This window comes from Gastrolobium bilobum, unplaced genomic scaffold, assembly GCF_033153095.1.
Source record: "Gastrolobium bilobum isolate Gb01-03AN ecotype WA unplaced genomic scaffold, APGP_CSIRO_Gbil_v1 utg8579, whole genome shotgun sequence".
In the NCBI taxonomy this organism is placed as follows: domain Eukaryota; kingdom Viridiplantae; phylum Streptophyta; class Magnoliopsida; order Fabales; family Fabaceae; genus Gastrolobium; species Gastrolobium bilobum.
The window spans coordinates 24,775-47,873 of record NW_026895247.1 but is presented as its reverse complement, the minus strand read 5'-3'; the positions used below and the strand labels follow the sequence as shown (position 1 = coordinate 47,873).

Genomic DNA, 23,099 nt, shown 5'->3' with positions numbered 1-23,099 from the left:
CAAGACACAACCAAGCATCCTAGTTATTGCAATACATACAGGTTTTTTTCCAAGGAAGTGCTCTGATACCATAAAATGTAACACCCCGTATATATCCGGTTTGTTATCATATCATTGTATTAAGCCACGCTTAATTTAAAAATATGGAATATCTTTTCTCTTTTCAATTATGACGTCATTATTATTAGCCCAAGTTGAATTACATACTTCATTTCATAAAACATCGCCCGTATGTAGATTGCAAAAGACAGCTAACTGAAAGACCTCATAACCTAGATGTGAGTATCTAAGTCACGAATCTTCAACACGTGGTCCGAACAATATCCTGATACATTATTAATTACAACTAGTAACAACTAAACATAAAGTCAAGTCAATGTGGCATGGACAATCCCCATGCTCACCAAATAAGGCACAAGCCCCACAACAGTCTCAACAATAACATCATGAAGCTAAAAGCATAAAAGGCAACATACAATATCCAGCATCCAACATAAGCAGCATAACAACATATAATCAGCTAAGCTTCGGCCTCCTGCCGCTAGAGGGCTCGACCCCCACATTACCTGAACCTGAAATATGTTCCCCAAATGTGGGGTGAGATCTCTAAAAAGAAATCTCAGTAAGACAAGGGGTCCTCAAGGATCTTCCACCCCAAGCTCACTTACACGTGCAATATAAGTTCAAAAGCATTTAACAGTATAAGTTCCAAAACTATGCAGTGCAACAGATATTCATGCCATGTGTGTTATCACTATTCTACTGGCCAGAGAAATACAGGACGTACGTCTACAACCCCACAATAAGTACAGGGAACACCGCTTGCATCTAACCCACAGCCTCACCATCTTGTATGTCTCCACATACTCAGGCTTACCATATAGGTGGAACACCACATGCATATCATACAGGCACTCGCATATAACAGCTCAATCGCATTTATCAAATCAATACATGAAAATAACATCATGCGTATAAACCATCCCCCCACGGGACATGGTGGAACCAACAATGGCTAAACCGAGGACACGAATGCTTAATTTGCAAGCTAACAATCCAAGCCAAGAGTCCACACAAGCTCAAGGTCCACACACAGCAAAATCACAATCTGTTTTGGACCAGCAATCATATCAATAACTATAGCTCACAAACATATACATAAAGACAATGTTTTTCCTTTGCGTTCTATGTCTTAAGGCTTCTCACAAAGCCACAAGCCCGTAATCTCTTGATTCTGACTTAACTAATTATTACAGAGGTTCTACATAACCCATCATGGGTCCACAAACCCATAAATATCAATCTGTATGTACAGAACAACTTCTGTTCTTCGAAAACCCAGAATATTTGGATATTCGTCGGGGGCATATCCGGATATCAATATCCGGATATCTTTCTTCCAATATTCGGATATCTATATGCGGATATTCAGATCCCCATATCTGGATATCAATATCCAGATATCAATATCCGAATATCCATATTCGGATATCCATATCCAGATATTTCGCAACAGAATGCAATTCTGCATTTTGCGAGATATCCCTCTCAAAGGTGGTTCATTTCATGCATATAGAAGCTTAAACATGCGATTTAAGGTGTGTTTAAGCTTACCTAACCCCAAGTTATTAACTTTAATTCATTACATGCATCAAGATTTCACTTTTAACCAAGAAAACTCAAGTACAAGAGTGATGATCATACCACAAGCTCAAAACAGAGCAAGAAGGTGCTTTTGGAGCTCACACAACAACTCCAAAGTTATGACTTCGAAGAGAAACGAAAATGGCACACAAGGTGGTTCATTTCTTCACCAAGGTAGCTTCTTGGAGCACCAAGCACCAAGAATATGACACCACGACCCCAAAACCAGCAACTCAACCCCTCACACCTCAAAAGGCAGTACCCAAAACTCAGAAAAGGCTACCTCTCACCCTCACAATGTTGCTTACAAGTGTTTACAAGGAGAAGGAGAGAATGATCAATGCAAAAGATGACAACTTGGCTAAAGAAATGGAGAAGAAGACCAATGGAACAATGTTTTCTAGTCAGGCACCCCATAAGTCACGTAGAAGTCTGATATGGCCTAGGGTTTTGGGCCAAACTTACGTATTTATAGCGTTTTAAGTCTTAAACATACAATATTAGCGCTAATTGCTACGCTTAGCATTTTAATCCCAAACTTAGGATTCTGAACCTACTCATTTTTCTAAGATTTATCATATTTTTATTTCTTTTTTCGCAGCACCTTTCCGGTACGCGCTTTTCCATAGCCAGTATCAATTCTGGCACCCGTTCTCATTATTTTGACTTGAAACTTGTTTTACAAGTCCTATATATTATTATAGTAATATTCCCACACTTATTATATTTTTCTGGGATACTTCATCGGTACGCATTTATACTGAGTAGCAGAATCGGTATTTGCACTTTTCGTCAGAAAAGCGACTTTCAGCATTATTACTCACTTAACATAATTATTTAAGCCTCATAATAATTATTAGGGTCAATTATGTAATTATTTCCTAATTTCTTATAATTAATTAATTAACTTCCTTAATTAATGGTGCGAGTTCTTACGATCAACATTTAGTGCTGGAGGAAGAGTTATTGACGCTTATCGTTCTAGCTTGGCTGAAGATACCATCTAAGCTTTGATATATGGTGGAGATTGGCTACGTAATAAGTATAGCTTGAAGAAAAAACAAAAGGTATAAAAAGGTTTTTAGTTTTTAATCTTTTTTTTCTATTCTTTAATCTTGTTTTTTGTTTTCTACATTTATAAATTGTTTGCCAACTTATGTATCCTTAGAATTGTATTTGTAGGGGAGAGAAGATGATGGGAATTTTTTGGCTACTACAAGCATCATGATGCATTTGTTGGATTCATACAGTTATTTTAATTTTCACATTATGGATTGATTTGTTGGATCTAATAAAATATAAGTTATTTAGTTTGGACATCTTGCTTCTGAAAGTGATTTAAATACAAATTGTGATAAATTGTTATTGTGATTCATAGTTTTGTTTGAACGTTGAAATTATAATTTTGTTTTAACAACAAAATTTGAGTATTTTGTGAAGTTGATTCATATTTTACTTGGAAGTTAAAAATTAACATGCTAACAAGCCATGCTAGACCATTTGTTTTTTGTTTTTATAAATGGGCCAGGTCAGGCTAACAATTAGACTCGTACTATGCTATCGTGCCAGGTTAAATTGAAATTTTTTGGCATAGACTTTTCGGGACAAAGCTCAGGCCAGTCCAGCCCACTTTCACCCCTAATTTCAGTTATCTTTATGAGGATTTGATTAAGAAATTGAAAATTATGCAAACTGTTAAGATAAAAAGTATATTGCTACCACTTTCTGTTGTTGCATGTAGAGATAACATTCTTCTTTCACTTATAGCATTTATTACTATTTACTTTCTTCATATTATTATAAGTAATATATTTATTTTTTTACTATGTAAATTGTATATCCAGTTAAACCCGGTTGAATCAATAACCTAATAATCTAGTAGCTCAACTGAGTCGAGGTTCGAGTTTTAAACACTCAGTGCAGCTATTTAGTATTTTATTGATTGCATCCCTTCTTCATTTTGCGTGGAGTTGTCATTTGTTTAGTCTTAAACTTGTGTTGCTGCAATTTTAATTTGTTCCCATTTTGCCTATTAATAGAAGTGTTGTTCTGTTCTTTGTTGTTTTTTTTTATCGCGTTGATACTTGATATTTCCTTCTTCTTTTTTCATTTTAACTCTTAACGTGTAAGGTCATGGGTGCAAGAGAGAGTGAGGGTAAATCAGGTATAAGGAGGATTTTTCCCCTTTACTGGAAGTGACATATTGGGCCTGTAGGGCAGCATTATGTCGTTTTTTTTTTAGTCTGCGGTGATTAGAAAAAGTGCGGTAAATTTTATTTATTTTGATAATACTTTTCTTATGTTACATAAAACAAGTATTATCTCTTACACTTATATTTTTTAAATGGATTTCACATAATTTTTTTTCTCTCATATTTATTGTTTGAGTAGGAGATAATACTTCGCTTATGTAACATAAAAAAAATATTATCTTGTTTCCAAAAAAAATTTGTTTTCAAAAAATAAATAAAAAATATTACCCTTTTTTTATTCAAGAAAATAAATCGGCCACTGAGAATAATAAGAAACAATATTTTTTTTTGCTATTTTGTTTCCACACAATATTTATTAAATGCTCACATCGTATAATATGTTATTAGGATTAAATATAAATAATTTATTAAATACATATTCTCCGAGTGCCAATAGAAACAAATTGTGTTATCAAATTCCCAACCCCCCCAAAAAAAAACTTTCTAAATGCATAAATAAAAAATTATTTCTTTTTAAAAACAATGTAAGAGAACATAATATCATCATGCAAACCGTTTGATTAATTTTGCAAGTCAAGGCATCTAACAATTATAAATAAAGAAAATAATCAAAGATCAATTATAAAATAATAAATTTTATGTTCAATCTTAGCTGTTGATATCCATCTATCAAGCGATTGTAATTGATTTTGTTATTCTCATTAATTAGTTATTAACTCCCAATAAATTATAACTGTTAAATATACAAAGATCAACGATTAAGATTGAGTGTAAGAATTATTATTTTTACACCAGTGAAAAATGATTCTGCCCATATATATATATATATATATATATATATATATATATATATATATATATATATATGGGGAGGGATCTTTTGACTCTAGAGTAAGACTTACAACTCTTACTCTTCATCTCAACCGTTGATTTCCGTACATCTAACGGTTATCTATAACAATTAATTATTTGTTTATTTTAAATAAATAGTAACCGTTAGATGGACGGAAATCAACGGTTGAGATGAGGAGTAAGAGTTTTAAGTCTTACTCTAGAGTCAAAAGATCCCTCCCCTATATATATATATATATATATATATATATATATATATATATATATATATATATATATATAGGGTCAGAATCATTATCTCCTACTATAAGTTATCTCATGTTGTTGGAGATAATTATCTCCTACTATAGACACATAATGTGGTGGATCTCACCATTTATTAAAAAAAGAAAAAAAGAAAAATGGTGGCACAATTTTTGATGTGAGACAACATGAGAGAGTTATCTCATGTAAAATGAGATAATGATTTTCCATATATATATGAAGGGTTTTATTAATCTCCTTTTACATAAGATAGGTATCTTATGTTGTAGAGAGAAACTAGGTGGGTCCCACCATTACAAGAAAAAAGAAAAAGAAAAAGAAAGTGAGGTGCAGAAATCGAAGTGAGAGAAAATGAGATAAGCTACCTCATGTAAAAGGAGACTAATATTTTCCATATATGAATTTGTTTTTTCTGCAGTCAATATAGATGAGTTATCTACACTGAGTCCAAAATGATGTCGTTTTGGGACGGAAATTAAGGTGTTTTTGTAATTATAATTTATTTCAAGGTTATAATAGTCTCTATCATTATAATTTTTTAATCTTTCAACTCAAAACAACGTCGTTTTAGGAATGAATGTAGATAACTTATTTACATTTACTGTAGAAATATTAAAGTAATATAATATATTGATAAACAATTATCTTTCTATTTTCATTTGAGAAGGGATAATAAAAGCTTGGAAAGAGATATACTCATATACTCTGTTTGGTGCTGATTTCATGTTTCACACGCTCGAACGGTCACTACTAAATAAGTATGAATTTGCGAATGATTTTAAAGACGAAAAATATTTCATTCTTAATTGGAACGGATTTAGAGACGAAAAAAAATCTATTTCTATTTGATATAAAATTAGAGATGAAATAATTTTGTCTCTAATAAGAATGGATTTTGAGACAGAAAAAGATTTTGTTCCTATTAAGATGGAGAAGAAATTCTACATAACAGTTTGGAATATTGCAAATTTGAGAAGGAGAATAACATTAGAGATTTGGAGATTAACACCATTAGTCAAAATTTTAACAGATATGTTAATTTTTACCATCACAAAATAGAAAAGGTTTAATTGAAACAATTGAAATTTGAAAGTACAAGGCTATAATTTAAAACATCTCAAAGTTTAAGGAACACGTTATATTTTGGCATAATGTGATACAGAATATTATATTAATTTATTATTTTTTAGTAATAGCTTTAAAAGTAATAAATAACATTTAAAATATATAAAAGTAGTTTGACTATATTTTTATTACTATTTAATTTTTATAAGATTTGACACAAATAATAAAGGTGAATAAAAATTATAATTCAATGGTTAAATTAATAACAAAGTATTTTATATCAAGTTATATATTAACTGGTGTTAGAATATTGAATTTTATCCAATGTAAATCAACTTCAACTCTCTCTCTCTCTCTCTCTCTCTCTATATATATATATATATATATATATATATAAAATATAATATGATCTAGATAGAATTAACTAAATGTCTAAATGTTTTTTTTTTGTGGACACTTCTTATAAGAAATTGTTAATTATAATGAGAGTGAAATTCTTGTCAAATTTTCTTAAGGGAGCGTTTGGCTAGCGTCTTTTTGCAGGATTCTTATGCAAATGCAACAAGGCTTTTTGAAATGTCTTGTTTGGTTGGAGGTGTTTTAATCAGAAAGCCAGCTATTCAAGGATGGATGACTTTTTAAATTTTGTCATGGAAAGCTATCGATCTGTACTGTTTAGAAAACATTTTGGAAGATGGGAATTTGTTAAAAGCTGATAAAAGCACTGTGCACCGAAAAATTTGACACCCTTTATACCCTCTGAAAAGGCAAGGGAGTGAAGGGTAAAGGGTTTCAGCCTCTTTTAAAATAAAGGTTATTTTAGTAAAACCATAATTTTTTTCCATCTATATTTTATCAAACTCCAAACATAGACTTTACAAAATTTACTTAATTTTCCCAGTAAATTTTTTTTCTACCAAACAACTTTTTTTTACATTTTCCTATCTATCTCACTTTCTTACCATTTCCCTATCAATTCTATTTCCCCAGTATTCAAAAAATTTCTCCTCAACCAAACGCCCCCTAAGAGATTCCTGGTTCCTAAACACTTTGTTTTACAACAGGTTAAAAATTATATTAAAACAATCAAATAACGGTGATTTAGTTGGCACATGGAAGCTGAAAAAACGAAGCCGCTAGCTCGTGGGGTTGATTTTAGTCAAAATAACAAGAAAGATAGAAAAAAAAAGGGAATGAATTTACAGCACATTTATCTGTTATTTCCTTATATATAGAACATAAGATAAATGTGTAAACTATGTCCTTGAGGCAACGCGCAAATAACGATACTTCTAACTATATACTCATTTTAAAAATTCCACACTAACTGCGTAACAAATCAAAAGAGATTCTTCTCTTTGCTTCCTTCCTCTCTTCCCAAACTCATTGGCTCTTATATTTATTCAAAGAGATTTCAGAATCTTAGCCTCTTATACAGGTTTCATACGTTACTCTTTCTTCAACGTGCATGCATTATATATATACTCTCTCTCTCTCAGTCATTATTCTCTAATTTTATCTTCTTTGATCCCCCCCTCCCCCTATAGTCATATATTGCATTTCACAGATTTTAGTTTGTAGTCATTCATAAATAGTTAGTTTCTGATTGAAGACCTGATTGGTTCTCTGTCACTAGTTTTTATTTTTTGTTTTTTGTTTTCTCCCTTGATCATATCCTTACATAATATAATTCAGAGTTCTTTTTTTTTTCTTACAAAATTGTGGTCGCTAGCTGTAGATTATTTCTCAAGAAGTAATGAATATGTTTTTTGCTTTTGTTAAATTTGTTAAATTTCTTGACCAGTTACATCATCGAAACATGTTCATTGCTTAAGAAACTCATCACTCAATAATTGGGTAAATTTTTTTACATTAATATAGTACATCAAATTTATACTCAAATCTTTTTTTTTTTTTTTTTTTTTTTTATAAATTTCAGGGTGTGTTACTCCACTATATATTTTTTTCGCTGATTTTGAGACCCGAAATGAGTTATCAAACATCATTAAGCATTTTATAATATAAGCTTTGCAATTATCATGTGTTGATCATTGAAATTGAAATTGAGTGGTACAAATCTTATGAAATGCCCTGGGTCAACGATATTTATGAAGACAAAGGAAATGCTCAAATTGTTGGGGTACTTCAATGCTAGTTGGGCTAATTTTCCTATCAATAAGTAGTCTACCTCATAATATTGTGTTTTTGTTGCTGGTTACCTTGTATTTTGGAAATGTAAGAAGCAAAATGTTGTTCTTCATTGTAATGCAGAGGTCAAGTATTTGAGATATGGTAATGGTAACTTGTGAATTTACATGAATGAGACAGTTACTTCGTTAGTTGAAGTTTTGAAATGTTAATCATATGGAGTTATACAGTGATAATCAAGTAGCTTTACATATTGCGTCAAATCCTTCTTTCATGAAAGGACCAAAAATAAAGTAATTGATTGTTAATTAATTAGGGAAAACAATCTCTTCAAGAAAATCACTATCGAATTTGTTAGCTCTAGTGATCAGCTTGCATATATGTCTTTACAAAGTTTTTTTAGGGTCCTCTAATCCACTTTATCTGAGACAAACTTAGTGCATGTGATTTGAATGCTCTAATTTGAGGAGGAGTGTTGAAAAGTTTCTCCTGTACAGGAAAAGCATATCCTATTTTTAGGCTGTGTAATTTGTAAATAATTAGGATTGGATTTGTATTGTTTTGCTTATTTTCCTAGTTTTCTAATATTAAAGATTATAAGTCATGTATATAAAATCAAATCATGGTGAGGAGTTCCTCAAGCAATTCAGAAATTCATCTTAACAGTTACTATCCCTTATTCATTATCACTTTGTCTTTTTTGTTTTGTTTTGTTCTGTTTTATAATATTTTTCTTCTTTTTATCCTATGGAATAGAACTGAAAGTAAGAGGTATAACAGTAATATTGAGCAACGAGAGTAGATCAGCACTAGAGAAACAAATATAGATGGGTTTCTGGGAATTATTGGAGGTGGCTTCTGCCCCAGTAATTCAAGTCCTACTTATCAGTGCATTGGGAGCTTTTTTGGCTACTGACTACTGTAATAATCTTCTCTCAGCAGACTTTAGAAAATCCTTGAACAAGGTAAGAGACAAGCTGAATTCATATCAATTGGTTTGAATCACAAAATCTAATGTATACTCATTTGTTCAATGGTCGCACATTATTTCCTTATAGAACAAGCTATACATTATTTTAATCTAAACATTTTTTTACCCTCTGTTTATGTTTACCCCTTGTGCAGATTGTATTCATTGCATTCACTCCTTCACTTATTTTTGCCAGTTTTGCTAAGAGTGTTTCTCTTGACGATATGATATTATGGTACACATTGATCAATTTCTCACTCCTAGAAACAGTGCTTTTGTATTTTCTTAATTTTATTTTTTCACTGGGTCGGCCCTTTATTCCTACTGGGAAGCCTAAGTATGAATAATATTTTTAGCAAACTTTGGTTCTATTGCTAAGAGTAGTTCTGATAGATCTGTTGATTTATTACCTTTGTGTTACATTGTGCATACGAAGTTATCAACTCGAAATGTGTCATTCTCTTGGAGAAAAAAAGAACAAAAAATGAAATTGAAAAAGGAGGAATCAGATATCCATATGTTTGAGCCTTACACATTGTCTAGAACCCTCTGTCTAAAATTGAGAGCAATTAGTTTATACAAAAATTCCAGCTAACCAAGGTATTTTGAGCCTAAGGCTATTGTAATAACTTTGATATATTTATGCATAAACTACAAACAATGAATGGGGGACACTAATAAACTATAAGCCATGAGTGGAATAGCTATTTATGCATATGAAACTAAGATCACTGACGGGAGTTTCATTGCAATTATTAGTGACTAATACCTTTGTTAGTTTGATGTTGTTATCTAGTCACTAGTAATTGCAATGAAACTATTTATGAATATTTGTGGAATGAAAGCACAAGAAGAAACACATAGAGGGTGTCAATTTGTGGACACAAAAGGGTGTTATTATGGTTTTTTTGTTTTTGTTTTTGTTAACCATGTCGTGTTTACTCATCAATGCAGGTGGTTTATGCCTGTTAATATTGGATTAACCTTCTTGATTGGAGGGATTCTCGGGTGGATAATAGTAAAATTACTAAAGCCAAACTTGAAAGTGGAAGGTCTTATTATCGCTTCATGTTCAACAGGTAGCATAGCATCAAAGTCATGGTATGGTTGGCAAGAGTAAAAATTGGAAGGAATGGAGAGGCATAAGGTGTGAAAATTGACAATGTACTTGGACATGGATGCATGCTTTGATACATTTGTAAATTTTTATTTCTTTCCTCACTCAATCCTTCCATTTTCACTCCTACCAAACACACTTAATTTTCTTTCAAACCCTTTATCTAAAAGCCTCTCATTTCATGGGTGCTTCATTGAACAGGAAATTTGGGTAACCTTCCTGTTGTAATTATCCCTGCCATCTGTGATCAGAAAGGAGGCCCATTTGGTACACGTGATGAATGCCGCAATAGGGCACTCTCCTATGCTTCTTTCTCTTTGGCTGTAATGCATTCATTTTACACTTGATTTGCTTTCACCATCTCAATGTGTATCTCATGTCATCATGTTTTGTTAATTAAAGATTGGTGGCATCTTCATATGGACCTATACATACCAACTAGTACGAAACAGATCCATGAGATACAAGGCATTTGAGGCTGCTGAGATCTTGAAGATTCCCAACATAGACCTAGATGCTAATGCAGAAACTCACCTTCTCAAGGGAAATGACAATGAAAACACTAATATTGGAGACTCAGAGAACCAAATTGTAAGATTCCATGCAATCATTTATTAAAACAAATAATGTGACGATGTTGAAAGTGAAAATGATTTTATACCCTTCACCAAGTATATCCTATATCAAACATCCTCAAAAATTTGCTAGATTATAAAATGAATCCGAATCTGCAGCTTATAAACCAAGGTCCATCCAGTGTATCAATGAACGGGGAAAAATCATCTTGGCATAGAATGATAGAAACTCTGAGCCAAATTCTGCAAGAACTAATGTCACCCCCAACAATTGCTACAGTGAGATAATTTCTTTCCTTTCCCTCCTTTCCTTTTAAGTTTGTTTCTTGGTTTTTAGTTCACTACTTCTGTTTAATTTGATAGTAGAAGTAACTTAATCATGATCCTGAGAAATTTTACCCCGTTCCATGTCAGTTTTTTGGTTTCCTCTTTGGTGGGGTTAAATGGCTAAGGAACCTAATAATAGGACACAATGCTCCACTAAAAGTGATCCAAGACTCCATTGAAATGCTAGGGTATGACCCTTATATCATAAACCCAATATTTTCTCCAGTGTATATTTCTTTTCTGATCACACAGTTATCTGAGACTGAACTTATTCTTTGTAGGGATGGGACAATTCCTTGCATCACCATTTTGCTTGGTGGAAACCTTACACAAGGTATATAAAAAATTAACATCTATAGATATACTTTTCAACAAATTCGAAACAATCTGAAAATTGAAATTAGTTGTTTTTTTAATGTCCTGAAATTGCAGGAATGCGATCATCAAGTATCCAACCATTGATCCTCATTTGTGTCAGCATAGCTCGACTTTTCTTACTACCTGCTATTGGATTTTTTGTTGTTAAAGCGGCTTCAAATTTTGGTTTTCTCCCAGTGGACCCTTTGTTTCAATATGTGCTGGTGATGCAGTATGCATTACCACCTGCAATGAATATTAGTAAGTGATTCCATGCACACTTTTTTTTTATTGAAGTTCGGGTTCTTCTGATGATAATAATGTGTAGTTACCTTGTTGCTGATATCATATTTCAACGACATTATGCAGGTACCATGGTTCAGCTGTTTGATGTAGGCACTGAAGAGTTTTCAGTTATCCTTTTGTGGACATATAGTGCTGCCACTATAGCACTCACTCTTTGGTCAACATTCCTCATATGGGCATTATCTTAAGATGGCTCTATTACCTCAGCCAATAAGTAAAAAACAATCCTATAGTGTTAAAGACTCAGTGAATCTGTACAAGCCCAACTCCTCACGGACCTACAGGGCAGAGCAAGAAGCCCATTTATCTCAAGGATTAAGTCAGATATGGCCCAAGCCCAAGCACTAATTGAAGGATCATATAAGATTAGGATCAATTAGTTTTATATTAGTTTAAATTGAATTATGATAGCTTAATTACTTTAAATTCATGCATTATCAAGTTGTTATTTCAATTATCTTTAGGTTGTTATTTGGTTGTATAAATTTAGAAAACTGATCCAACAATGGATATGGAAATTATTTGGTCATAATTCCATTCTCTGAACTCTCCTTCTCCTTCTCTTAGTGCCCGTTTGATGTGATATATAAAGCTTGATAGTATAAGTTTATACTATATATTATGACATTTTCAGTTATTTGATATGATCATCGTATAGTATAAACTTATACAGCAGAATCTCTTAATACATCAAAATGATGTATAACTTAATCAAACTTAAGGGAATGAGATTAGGCCTGATAAGGGATTGATGTATTAATATTGCTTACAAGTACAATTGTCAAGAACTAATATATCATTGCAATATTAATATATTAAAATAATTTTTTTAATATATTAATTTTTAAAATATTAGAGGATATTATCTTATGCAATATCATATCAAATGCTAAAATTTAATCAAGTCTTATACAATCAGGTCTTATACTATCATATTTTATCCTATCAAGCCTTATCTTATACTATGCACCAAACATGCCCTTAATCTCTTATCCCTTAGGCATCACTTGCTAAAGTCAGAAGAAAAAAAAAATTACCTAATTATATTTATTCTACCCATCTCTTTTAGTTAATGCCACATAAATTCTACTTATTTGACTTTCTCTGAACAATTAAGATAATTGTACAGCAGATTTAGGATGGTATACTGAAAAATTTCGAGAAATTTTTTGCGTTACATGTTCAACAGTGAAGCACACTATTACAATATATTCATTCTCTTATTCTAGAACAATGTATAGGTTGTCATGTAGATTACTGTGGTAACTAACTTGTTTCTCTTATGCCACGTAGGATGTAGTTGTAACAAGCCCAACAAACCTTCTTCTATTGTACTTGCTATATATATAGTTACTTGTATCACAACTTTTAGAGATTGAATAATACAATGAACTTTTCAGTTTCTATTGCTTTGCTACTAATATGGTATCAGTAGATTCTTAGTTCTTCCCTTCGTCATGGTTCGTAACTCCAACACGAACAATGCTTCATGATCAACTACAACATCTTCAACCATTTCATCCTCTGTATCCATGGAGGATTCGAGTATTCCATACTACTTGAGTAACGGTGATCACTCTGGGTTAATCCTAGTTGCTCATGCTCTTCTTGGATCCAATTTCCATTCTTGGAGCCGTGCAATGATGATTGCTTTATCCGCAAAGAACAAATCGTGTTTTGTTGATGGTTCTCTACCACGTCTTGTTCCTGATGATCTCCTGTTTCCTTACTGGAATCGATGTAATTCCATGGTAACATCTTGGATTTTGAATTCTATTTCCAAGGATATAGCTGATAGTCTTCTCTATTTTTCATCTGCATCTGAGATCTGGACGGATCTTCAAATTCATTTTCTTCAAGCTAATGGTCCAAAATTTTTCCAATTAAAACAACATATCTCATCTCTTACACAAGGTAATCTTGATGTCAATGGTTATTACACACGGCTCAAAGTACTTTGCGATGAGCTTCAGGATTATGCTCCAATTCTTGTTTGCACTTGTGGAGCTTCGCGGTTGATATCTGATCTTCATCAACAAGATTATGCTCTCCAATTTTTAATGGGACTAAATGACTCTTTCTCCTCTGTTAGAGCTCAGATACTGCTCATGGAACCTCTTCCACAATTATCCAGGATTTTCTATTTGGTGCTTCAAGAAGAAAGACAACGCCATATTACAAGTTCTCCACCAATGGTTCCTGATACATCGTTACTCAATTCTGCTTCTGGTATGTCTTCATCTTCAGATTCCGGCAATAATCTGGTGGCTGCTACCTCTTCTGCTCCGCTACGCCGTCCACGCCCTCAATGCACCTATTTCCATGTTCTTGGTCACACGAAGGAGAAATGCTTCAAGTTACACGGATTTCCTCCTGGCTATAAGCCCAAATCCATGCAGCCCAGTCCATTTAATTCTTCAGCCCATGCCAATTTCAACATGCTGGCCCTTAACCAAAATGAGTCCAACTCAACCACTCCAACATTGACTTACTCCCAATATCAACAGCGTCTGAGTCTCCTTCCACCTACCACCAACACGTCTCCATCCTTTACCTCACATCAATCTGCCACGGAGCCATCCCCTTCTGTTGCCAGCTTCAGTGGTACGTCATCCTCTTCTCTTCCATTAACTTCATGGGTTTCAGACACGGGTGCTACACATCATGTCACATGTACACCTAATCTCTTCACTTCATCTTTTCAGTCGTCTAACTCTACCGTTTATCTACCAAATAATACTTCAACTTCTGTTCATTCGATTGGTAGTGTTAAAATCTCACCCACTCTTATACTTCATGATGTTCTATATGTTCCTTCTTTATCTTTTAACCTTTTGTCCATCAGTGCACTCACTCGAAATTCATTACTGGTTGCTAATTTTTCTTCTTCATCTTGTTCTATTCAGGACCTTTCCTCGGCCAAAGTGATTGGGACTGCTAAAAGAGTTGGTGGTCTTTACATTTTAGACACTTTGTTTTTTTTCAATTGTGATGTTTCCTCTTTTTGTTCTACTGTTAGAATGCCAAATTATGTTATTTGGCATTCTCGCCTTGGTCATTTATGACATAATGTTCTAAACTCAATGAAAAATGATTTACCCTTTACTGATAATGATTGCATTTCATCTCCCTGCTTGGTTTGTCCTCTTGCAAAACAATGCAGATTGCCTTTCATATTGAATCCCAAAATGTCTCATTCTTCTTTTGATTTAATCCATTGTGACATTTGGGGACCTTTTTATTCTACTTCTGTTGATGGTTACAAATATTTTTTAACCTTGGTGGATGATGCCACTCGATTCACTTGGTGTTATTTTTTGAAACATAAATCTGATTTTCAAATTGTTTTTCCTCAATTCTACACACTGATGTTTACCCAACACAATGTTTCCCTTAAATCAATTTGTTGTTACAATGCACCAGAATTCCATTTGTCTGATTTTTTTCATCCAAAGGTATTCAAATCTTTCATTCTTGTGTTAATAGACCACATCAAAATTCAGTGGTAGAAGAAAACATCAACATATTCTTAATGTTGCACGAGCATTACATTTTTAATCCAACATTCCTTTAGTCTATTGGCCTGAATGCATTTTAACTGCCATATATCTCATAAATCGTACCCCATCCCCACTTTTACACAACAAAACTCCTTTTGAACTTCTTTCTCACAAGTCTCCTTCATACGGTTATCTTAGAGTTTTTGGGTGTCTGTGTCATTATTCCACCCTGTTCAAAACCTGTCACAAGTTTTCCCCACGATCTCTACCTGCTGTATTCATTGGATATCCACCTGTATACAAAGGTTACAAACTTTTGGACCTTAATTCTAACCGCATCATCATTTCCAGAGATGTGGTATTTTCAGAAAATACCTTTCCTTTTGCATCTTCCAAACCAACAGATTCACCATTTCCTACTTTTCCTACTTATCCTCTTTCTACAATCCCTGCACCCTCAACATCAAGACCTTCTCGTATATCTAAACCACCTTATCACCTTCAGGACTATATATGTTCTTCATCCACATCTCATCCTATTTCTAAATATCTTTCCTATAAACACATTGCCCCACCACACCTAGCATATGTCAATGCAATTTCCCAACATTTTGAACCTCAAACATATTCTGAAGCCTCCCAGTAACCTGAGTGGACTGCTGCAATGGAGGCTGAAATCCATGCTCTTGAAGCAAACAACACTTGGCAGATCATTTCTCTTCCTCCTGGTAAACCAGTTGTGGTCTGCAAATGGGTATATCGTGTTAAATATAATGCAGATGGTTCTCTTGAACGATTCAAAGCAAGGCTTGTAGCTCAAGGATTCAATCAACAAGAAGGTATTGATTTCTTTGACACATTTTTTCTTGTGGCTAAGATCACTACTGTTCGATTACTTCTTTCTCTTGCTGCTGTTTCTGGTTGGCATCTCATCCAATTGGATGATAACAATCCATTTTTACATGGTGACTTGCTAGAAGAGGTCTACATGAAAATTTCTCCAGGATATTCTAGTAAGGGGGAGATGCCACATGGTGTTGTTTGTCGTCTAAATAAATCCCTATATGGTTTGAAACAAGCCTCTAGGCAATGGTTTGCCAAATTATCCTCCACTGTTATTTAACTTGGATTCACTCAATCTCAGGCTGATAATTCACTCTTTATCAAGAAACATAATGCTCTATTCATTGCTATTTTGATATATATTAATGACATCTCTGAAGTGCAGCACTTGACTACTGTTCTAGATAGCAAGTTTAAGCTAAAAAATTTGGGATCTTTCAAATACTTCCTTGGTTTGGAAATAACTCGTTCTCCAAAAGGAATTTTCCTCTGCCAACGAAAGTATGCCTTAACAATTCTACAAGACTCTGGTCAACTTGGATGCAAACCACAATCCACACCTTTAGAAGTTAATCTTAAACTTTTTGTTGCTGATGGTGATCCACTGTATGATCCAACACAATATCGTAGGCTCATTGGAAAGCTTCTTTACCTCACTGTATCTAGACCTGATTTATGTTTTGCAGTGAATCATTTGAGTCAGTTTATGTCAGCACCAAGGATTCCACATTTACATGCTGCATACCGTGTCCTAGCATATCTGAAATCCACTGTTGGCCAAGGTGTCTTCTTTTCTTCTTTTTGTGATTCTGATTGGGCTTCATAACCTGACACTCGCAAATCTGTATCTGGTTTCTGTGTTTTTCTTGGAGATTCCCTAATTTCATGGAAATCCATGAAACAAACTACTGTCTCAAGATCATCAGCTGATGCAGAATATAGATCAATGGCTCTTACCACTTGTGAAGTATTGCGGCTTCTATCTTTACTGCGTGATCATCATGTTCCTCATTCTGGACCTGCTCATATGTTTTGTGACAGCCAAGCTGCCCTTCATATAGCTGCAAATTCTGTGTTCCATGAGCGCACAAAGCATATTGACATTGATTGCCACCTTGTCCGTGAGCATATTACTAAAGGAACTTTGAAGACCTTTCATGTCCCTTCTTCTAATCAAATTGCTGATATGTTGACAAAAGCCCTGCATCCTACACCTTTTCATTCTCTTCTCTCCAAGATGGGAGTTCTTAATATCTACTCTCCATCTTGAGGGGGAGTATTACAATATATTCATTCTCTTATTCTAGAACAATGTATAGGCTGTCATGTAGATTACTGTGGTAACTAACTTGTTTCTGTTATGCCACGTAGGATGTAGTTGTAACAAACCCAACCAACCTTCTTCTATTGTACTTGCTGAAAGTTAAATTGACCTTGAAGGCCGAAGCCTGTGAGAGGGAAAAAAAATATTTCATGCGGAATCACACATGCAATCAAGACTCATGCTTTAAGACAACATGATGTTACCTTTGTTTGTGATTCAAACACCAAGGAGATCAGTGTAAGGTTTGAAGGGTTCAAACCCTCTAACGTTGATCCACACCACCCACGTCAAGATGCAAAAACTTTTCTTGAAAAGCCACCAATTGATCACCACAAAAGCTTGCTAGGCGTCCAATGTGTGAAGGAGGAGGCTAGGTTAAGGTGTTTAGAAGAGTGAAATTTTCAGCTTAAAACTCCATAAAAGTGGCGCATGGATTTGATGATATATGGCTAGGTTATTTTTCAAAACCTCTTAAGAAAAACCTAACAAAAGGATGACCAAAGGATATGAGAGAACTATCAAAATTGGAGCAGATTTTTCTCTAAAAATATGACCATAAGTAGCGCACAATAGAGAGGAAAAATGGAGTTTTTGCAAAATCAAATCTTGCCAACAACCTCCTATCATATCCTCATGATATCAAGTCAATATCTTAACAAAAATCTGACTTAACAAACATCATATGGCAAGCCATATGGTGCGCCCAATTCAGCCCCAAAAGAAGTCCAGATACGTTGTGTAGTTGCATTCAAATTTGAACTAACTAGCTCACTGATTCTCTTAACAAACCAAATCTGATTTGGAGCTTATTTGGTTGACAAGATGACACTCACAACAACCAAAGTGGCGCCCCAAATTCAGCCTTGGATGTGATCAAAGATCTCATCTTGATACTAGGGATTTGTTCCAACAAGATCTTATCTTATCCTTTTGTTATGAAACAACTTTTCATAGCCAATTCAAATTCGAATTCAAACATCTAAATTCAAACGTTCAAACATTTAAATTCAAAATTCAAATTTCAAAATTCAAATTCAAAATTCAAAATTCAAAATTCAAATTTCAAATTTCAAATTCAGAATTCAAAATTTAAATATTTGATAATTAATTTAACTAATTAAATTAATTAGTAATGTCTTGGACCATCCAAGCCCATTACATGATCCATGCACCCTTTTCCCTTTTAGGTGGGCTTCCAAACTTCCTTTTGGGCTAACAACCATTATTAGGCCCAATACCTTTAATGCTATATCATCATGACAATAAGGTGTTAGTGTGTGACCCATTAGGCCTACCATAGCCACTGACATAAATGGACTTGGGCCCAACAAGCCCACAACCCATCTAATGACAACACAGAGCACTAGCAATGCTTTGTTGCCCCAGAGCTAGTTAGGTTAATGACATAATCATCCTATTATACATATTTGGTTACCATATGTATTTCCTTTCGTCTCGGTTACCTTCCCATTAAACCTAAGGCAAGGAAACGTATCAACCCTTGCGGTTTACGGTAAGCTTTGTTCGAAATAGGGAATCTTCAATTTATTGACTCTAAAGGCAGATCATCTCATGATCTCTTTTACTATGCATAGATTCTTGAGTCCTGTAAATGTCATCCCGATTTCTCCGGTTTACAGATAACCTAATCCCTTACAGAGATTTGACGAATTCCTTCAGCTTATCACCCTAGGCCTGTGCTCTTTCAGGACATGCCCAATAGTATACTTATGAGTCTCCATGTTTCAGGAAGACGAGGTATACAATCAAAACATGCCTTCTAGAACACAGTCTAGGTGACAACTTATGGTCTAAGGAAAGACATACCCAAATATTAAGAGACTGCTCTAATGATACTTTTGTAAGATTTCCTCATAGAGTCTCTTTGTGGATCTGTTCAGTGCGAGCCATACCCTTATAGGTCCACCCACGACTTTAGCTAAGACATATCCATATCTGTAGCTCATGAGGTCTTTACCTTGCATCCGAATACAAGTAGATAAGTCGTGCTAGTCTTACCCGAGATCACTGATCCCCATTCTCAGTGTCTCTAGACTAGGAACATAAAATTAGGAATAAAAATCCAGTATCCTTGAATCCTCATGATCGTGATCTCATGACAGATACACAAGAGATACCTATTTTATTCCAAGGGGTTCATCCAGTTACTCATATAAAATATTAACTATAATATTGAGACAAAATATGAAACAAGATAAATAGTGCTTTTTATTTATTTGCGACAATATAAAAGGTCCACATATGTCCTAATCTAATCAAAAGATTGTCTCTAGGACATCCATATACTAACACTTGCTGTATATATAGTTACTTGTATCACAACTTTCAGAGATTGAATAATACAATGAACTTTTCAGTTTCTATTGCTTTGCTACTAATACACACCACACAGGAAAATAAAGAAGTTTGGAAGTTGGAGTAAAAAGCCGGATTGAGTTTTATGGCTCTACAAAAGTTATGTATACGGAGAGTCCATCCATGGTTATTCATTTGATTTCTCATTTCATTTTTCTTCTCAAAGAACAAAAAAAGAAAAAAAAATTATCGTGTCCGTAGTGTTTTTTGTATAAGTTATGTAAGATACACATCTAGTATTCGAGTCGAAGTTATTTAAGACTGTATACCTTTGTATAATCGGTGATCATTAGGACGGCTCAATAATTGAAGGATCCAGATCTGATATGAGGGAGAGAGAAGAGAGGGAAAGTAACAGAATAGAGAAGAGAGAGAGAGTTTGTCCAATATTTTCTTATCTTCAATTCTCGCCCCTCATGGGCTATTTATACTCCATTGATTACATCCATATTCCTTTCCTATCAGTTTATGAATATAATAGCTAAAAGGTTAAAACCTGTGACTTAGGACTAAACTATTCATTGGAAATAGTTCGATAAGTAACTGGGTTTATTTATAGTGTGTTTGGGCCTCATATCCACTAATTTCATAGCTTGAGGCCCAACAATCCCTTCCCCATAAGGACAAGCCTCATCCGTGAGGTCCATGGGCTCGGTGGAAGGGACAGTGGGAAGGTTCTGGAATAGACGGGACTGGCTGGCAGCCTTATCCACGTGGTTAATGACAGAAGGGATAAGAATCCCATTAGCAACTCCGTGATTGGCTCGTATAGCGGTGGTGTCAGAGGAGTAATGGGGGTCATTAAGATGGCTCAGCTGTCTCTTCGTTGGTTCAAACGTTGTGTGAGCCAAGTCTGAACCTTTTGGGAGAGAAACAGAGAGCACCTTGGAGGCATCTTCCCAGGTGGATTCCTCCGGCGACAGTCCCCGCCAATGCACCAACACTTGAGGGATCTGATGTCCTTGACGTTGAATGGTGTGCTGAGAAACTATAGCGGTTGGAGTGTGTAAGGGTCCAACACACTGCGTTTTTGGGTCCAAGGCATAAATCTGGTACCGTCCCGTGGAGAAGAAGGGGCGTAGCAATGAGACATGGAAGAGGAGATGTATACGTGAGGTGGGAGGAAGCTGGAGGCGGTAAGCAACACTACCAACCCGTTCCAACACTACAAATGGGCCATAAAAATGCAAACTCAGTTTGGGAGACGAGCGGCGGTGTACCGAGATCTGGCAAAACGGTTGAAGACGAAGCAACACTTGGTCACCAACCTGAAAGGTAATGTCTTTACGCTTTCTGTCAGCTTGAGATTTCATGCAAGCTTGTGTCTTTTTTAAATATTGTCTTAATGATGCGAGGATGGTGGAGCGATGTTGTAAATCAGAATCGATCGCGTCAATCTTTGTCGTACGCAGAGTGTATTCAAGAAGACATGGAGGTTGCCTCCCATATGTAGCCTGGAAGGGATTCGTTCCAGTGGAACGATTGTAGGATGTGTTGAAATGAAACTCAGCCCAGCTCAGGAACCGGAACCAAATGGAAGGGTTGTCATGAATAAAACAACGTAAGTATTGCTCCAAACTACGATTTACTTTTTTAGTTTGTCCGCCGGACTGTGGAAGATACGCTGAGCTATAATATAATGTTGTTCTATGCAAGGTGAAGAGTGTCTTCCAAAAATCACTGAGGAAAATGGGGTCGCGATCGCTGACTATGGACTTTGGGGGGCCGTGTAACTTCCCCACCGTGTCCCAAAAGACTTGAGCGATCTTCGCAGCCGAATACTTAGGTGGAAGGGCTGCAAAGTGAGCTCCCTTGGTCAACCTATCCACGACTACCAGAATACTTGTAAACCCTACCGATGAAGGAAGATGTGTGATGAAATCCATCGAGAGATCTGACCAAATGGCAGTAGGTATGGATAAAGGCTGTAAAAGGCCATAAGGTGGATGATTAGTGATGTGCCTCTGGCAGATGTAGTTTCCTAAGTTAAAATTGATAAGAACTGAGTCATAAAAGAGCAATTTAAATACATATTTGCTTATTATATTGATTCTTTCTATGTCAATGATATTTCTCACCTATTGGTTGTGTTTATACAGGTAAAAGAAGTGAAAATTACAAAATTATAAAAAGCCTGTTGAAGCGATTCCACACGGGTGAAGCACAGTACAAATTCCAGCAAGTTGGCGCAGAATGGCGCCACACTGGCGCCAACCCGCGCCAATCTACGAATTTCACATCGGTGTTTTGCAAGTGGCACCAACTGGCGCCATAACAGCGCCAACTAGCGCCGGTTTACGGAATGTGCAGCGTTGGCCAAAGCATGGCGCAACTTAGCGCCAAAATGGAGCCAAGTGGCGCCACTATACGAGAATTCTTGTCCGGTTTTTCAATTTGGACAGAGGCATGGCGCCGACTGGCGCCACACCGGCGCCAACTGGCGCCGGTTCGCGAGAAAGATACACCGTGCTGTCCGAGCGTATTTTTGGAAGACAGAAAATAAGCTTATAAATAGGAGACTTTGCACAGAAATTAGGGATCCACTTTGGCAGAAATCAGCCGTCAAGCTCAGAGAATCCTGTGTTCTTCTTCTTCTACCTTCTCTTTTCTAGTTTATGTTAGATTTTTGAGATTAGCCAAGATAATGGTTGGCTAGTTTCTTTTATTGTAGTTAGGGTCACAAACCCTATGTGAACCCTTTTTATGCTGGATTGATTATTTTCGCTCGTTTATTTTAATATATTTTATTTTTACCCTGTGCGTATTGATATTATTTCTGTTAGACTTGATCAACCTAATAGGAGATAATAAATTGGGACTTAGGGCTCGCAATAGGAATATTGGGGTTTTTAATTCTGAAATGGGGTAAGGTAACAGTTTATGCATGCTCTAGGGATAAACTTGTGTGAGTTGCAGTCGTTTGATTTATCGTGATTAATGCTTAATTTCATGCGGGGTTGCTAAGGGATTAGGATTCCAATTGAATTAAAGGGTTAGATTGCCAAGGGATTGGGATTTAACTAATTATTTTAGAGGATAATTTGTCTGAGTTATTAAATTGAATGAACGTTGACAATCAATCCAAAGTTTAAAGTGGGGATCATATGGTGCGTGTACATTAGCTGCAATGCCTTTTATTATTCTCTCAAAAATCCAATTTATTTTTACCATTCCTTATTAAATTGAAAATTCTATATTTTAAATATTTGTCTTTATTT

The 23,099-nt window shown here is 35.0% G+C and overlaps 1 protein-coding gene across 1 annotated transcript; it reads left to right on the top strand.

The window, feature by feature from the left end:
* Nucleotides 1–9,013: 9,013 nt before the first annotated feature.
* On the top strand, nt 9,014–12,026 carry LOC133301828 (protein PIN-LIKES 7-like). Its single transcript, XM_061501529.1, has 10 exons — nt 9,014–9,151; nt 9,312–9,391; nt 10,111–10,235; nt 10,475–10,596; nt 10,676–10,877; nt 11,069–11,127; nt 11,263–11,363; nt 11,457–11,509; nt 11,608–11,793; nt 11,902–12,026. Exons 1-10 carry the CDS (start codon nt 9,014–9,016, stop codon nt 12,024–12,026), a joined length of 1,191 nt encoding a protein of 396 aa, XP_061357513.1.
* The last annotated feature ends 11,073 nt before the right edge of the window (nt 12,027–23,099 follow it).

Excerpts from the sequence above, each read along its gene's own strand:
- LOC133301828 (XM_061501529.1), top strand. The coding sequence starts at position 9,014 with ATGGGTTTCTGGGAATTATTGGAGGTGGCTTCTGCCCCAGTAATTCAA. Across the intron at positions 10,236-10,474 it reads TATCGCTTCATGTTCAACAG|GAAATTTGGGTAACCTTCCT; the intron begins GTAGCATAGCAT and ends TTCATTGAACAG. Across the intron at positions 10,878-11,068 it reads CCAAATTGTAAGATTCCATG|TGATAGAAACTCTGAGCCAA; the intron begins CAATCATTTATT and ends CTTGGCATAGAA.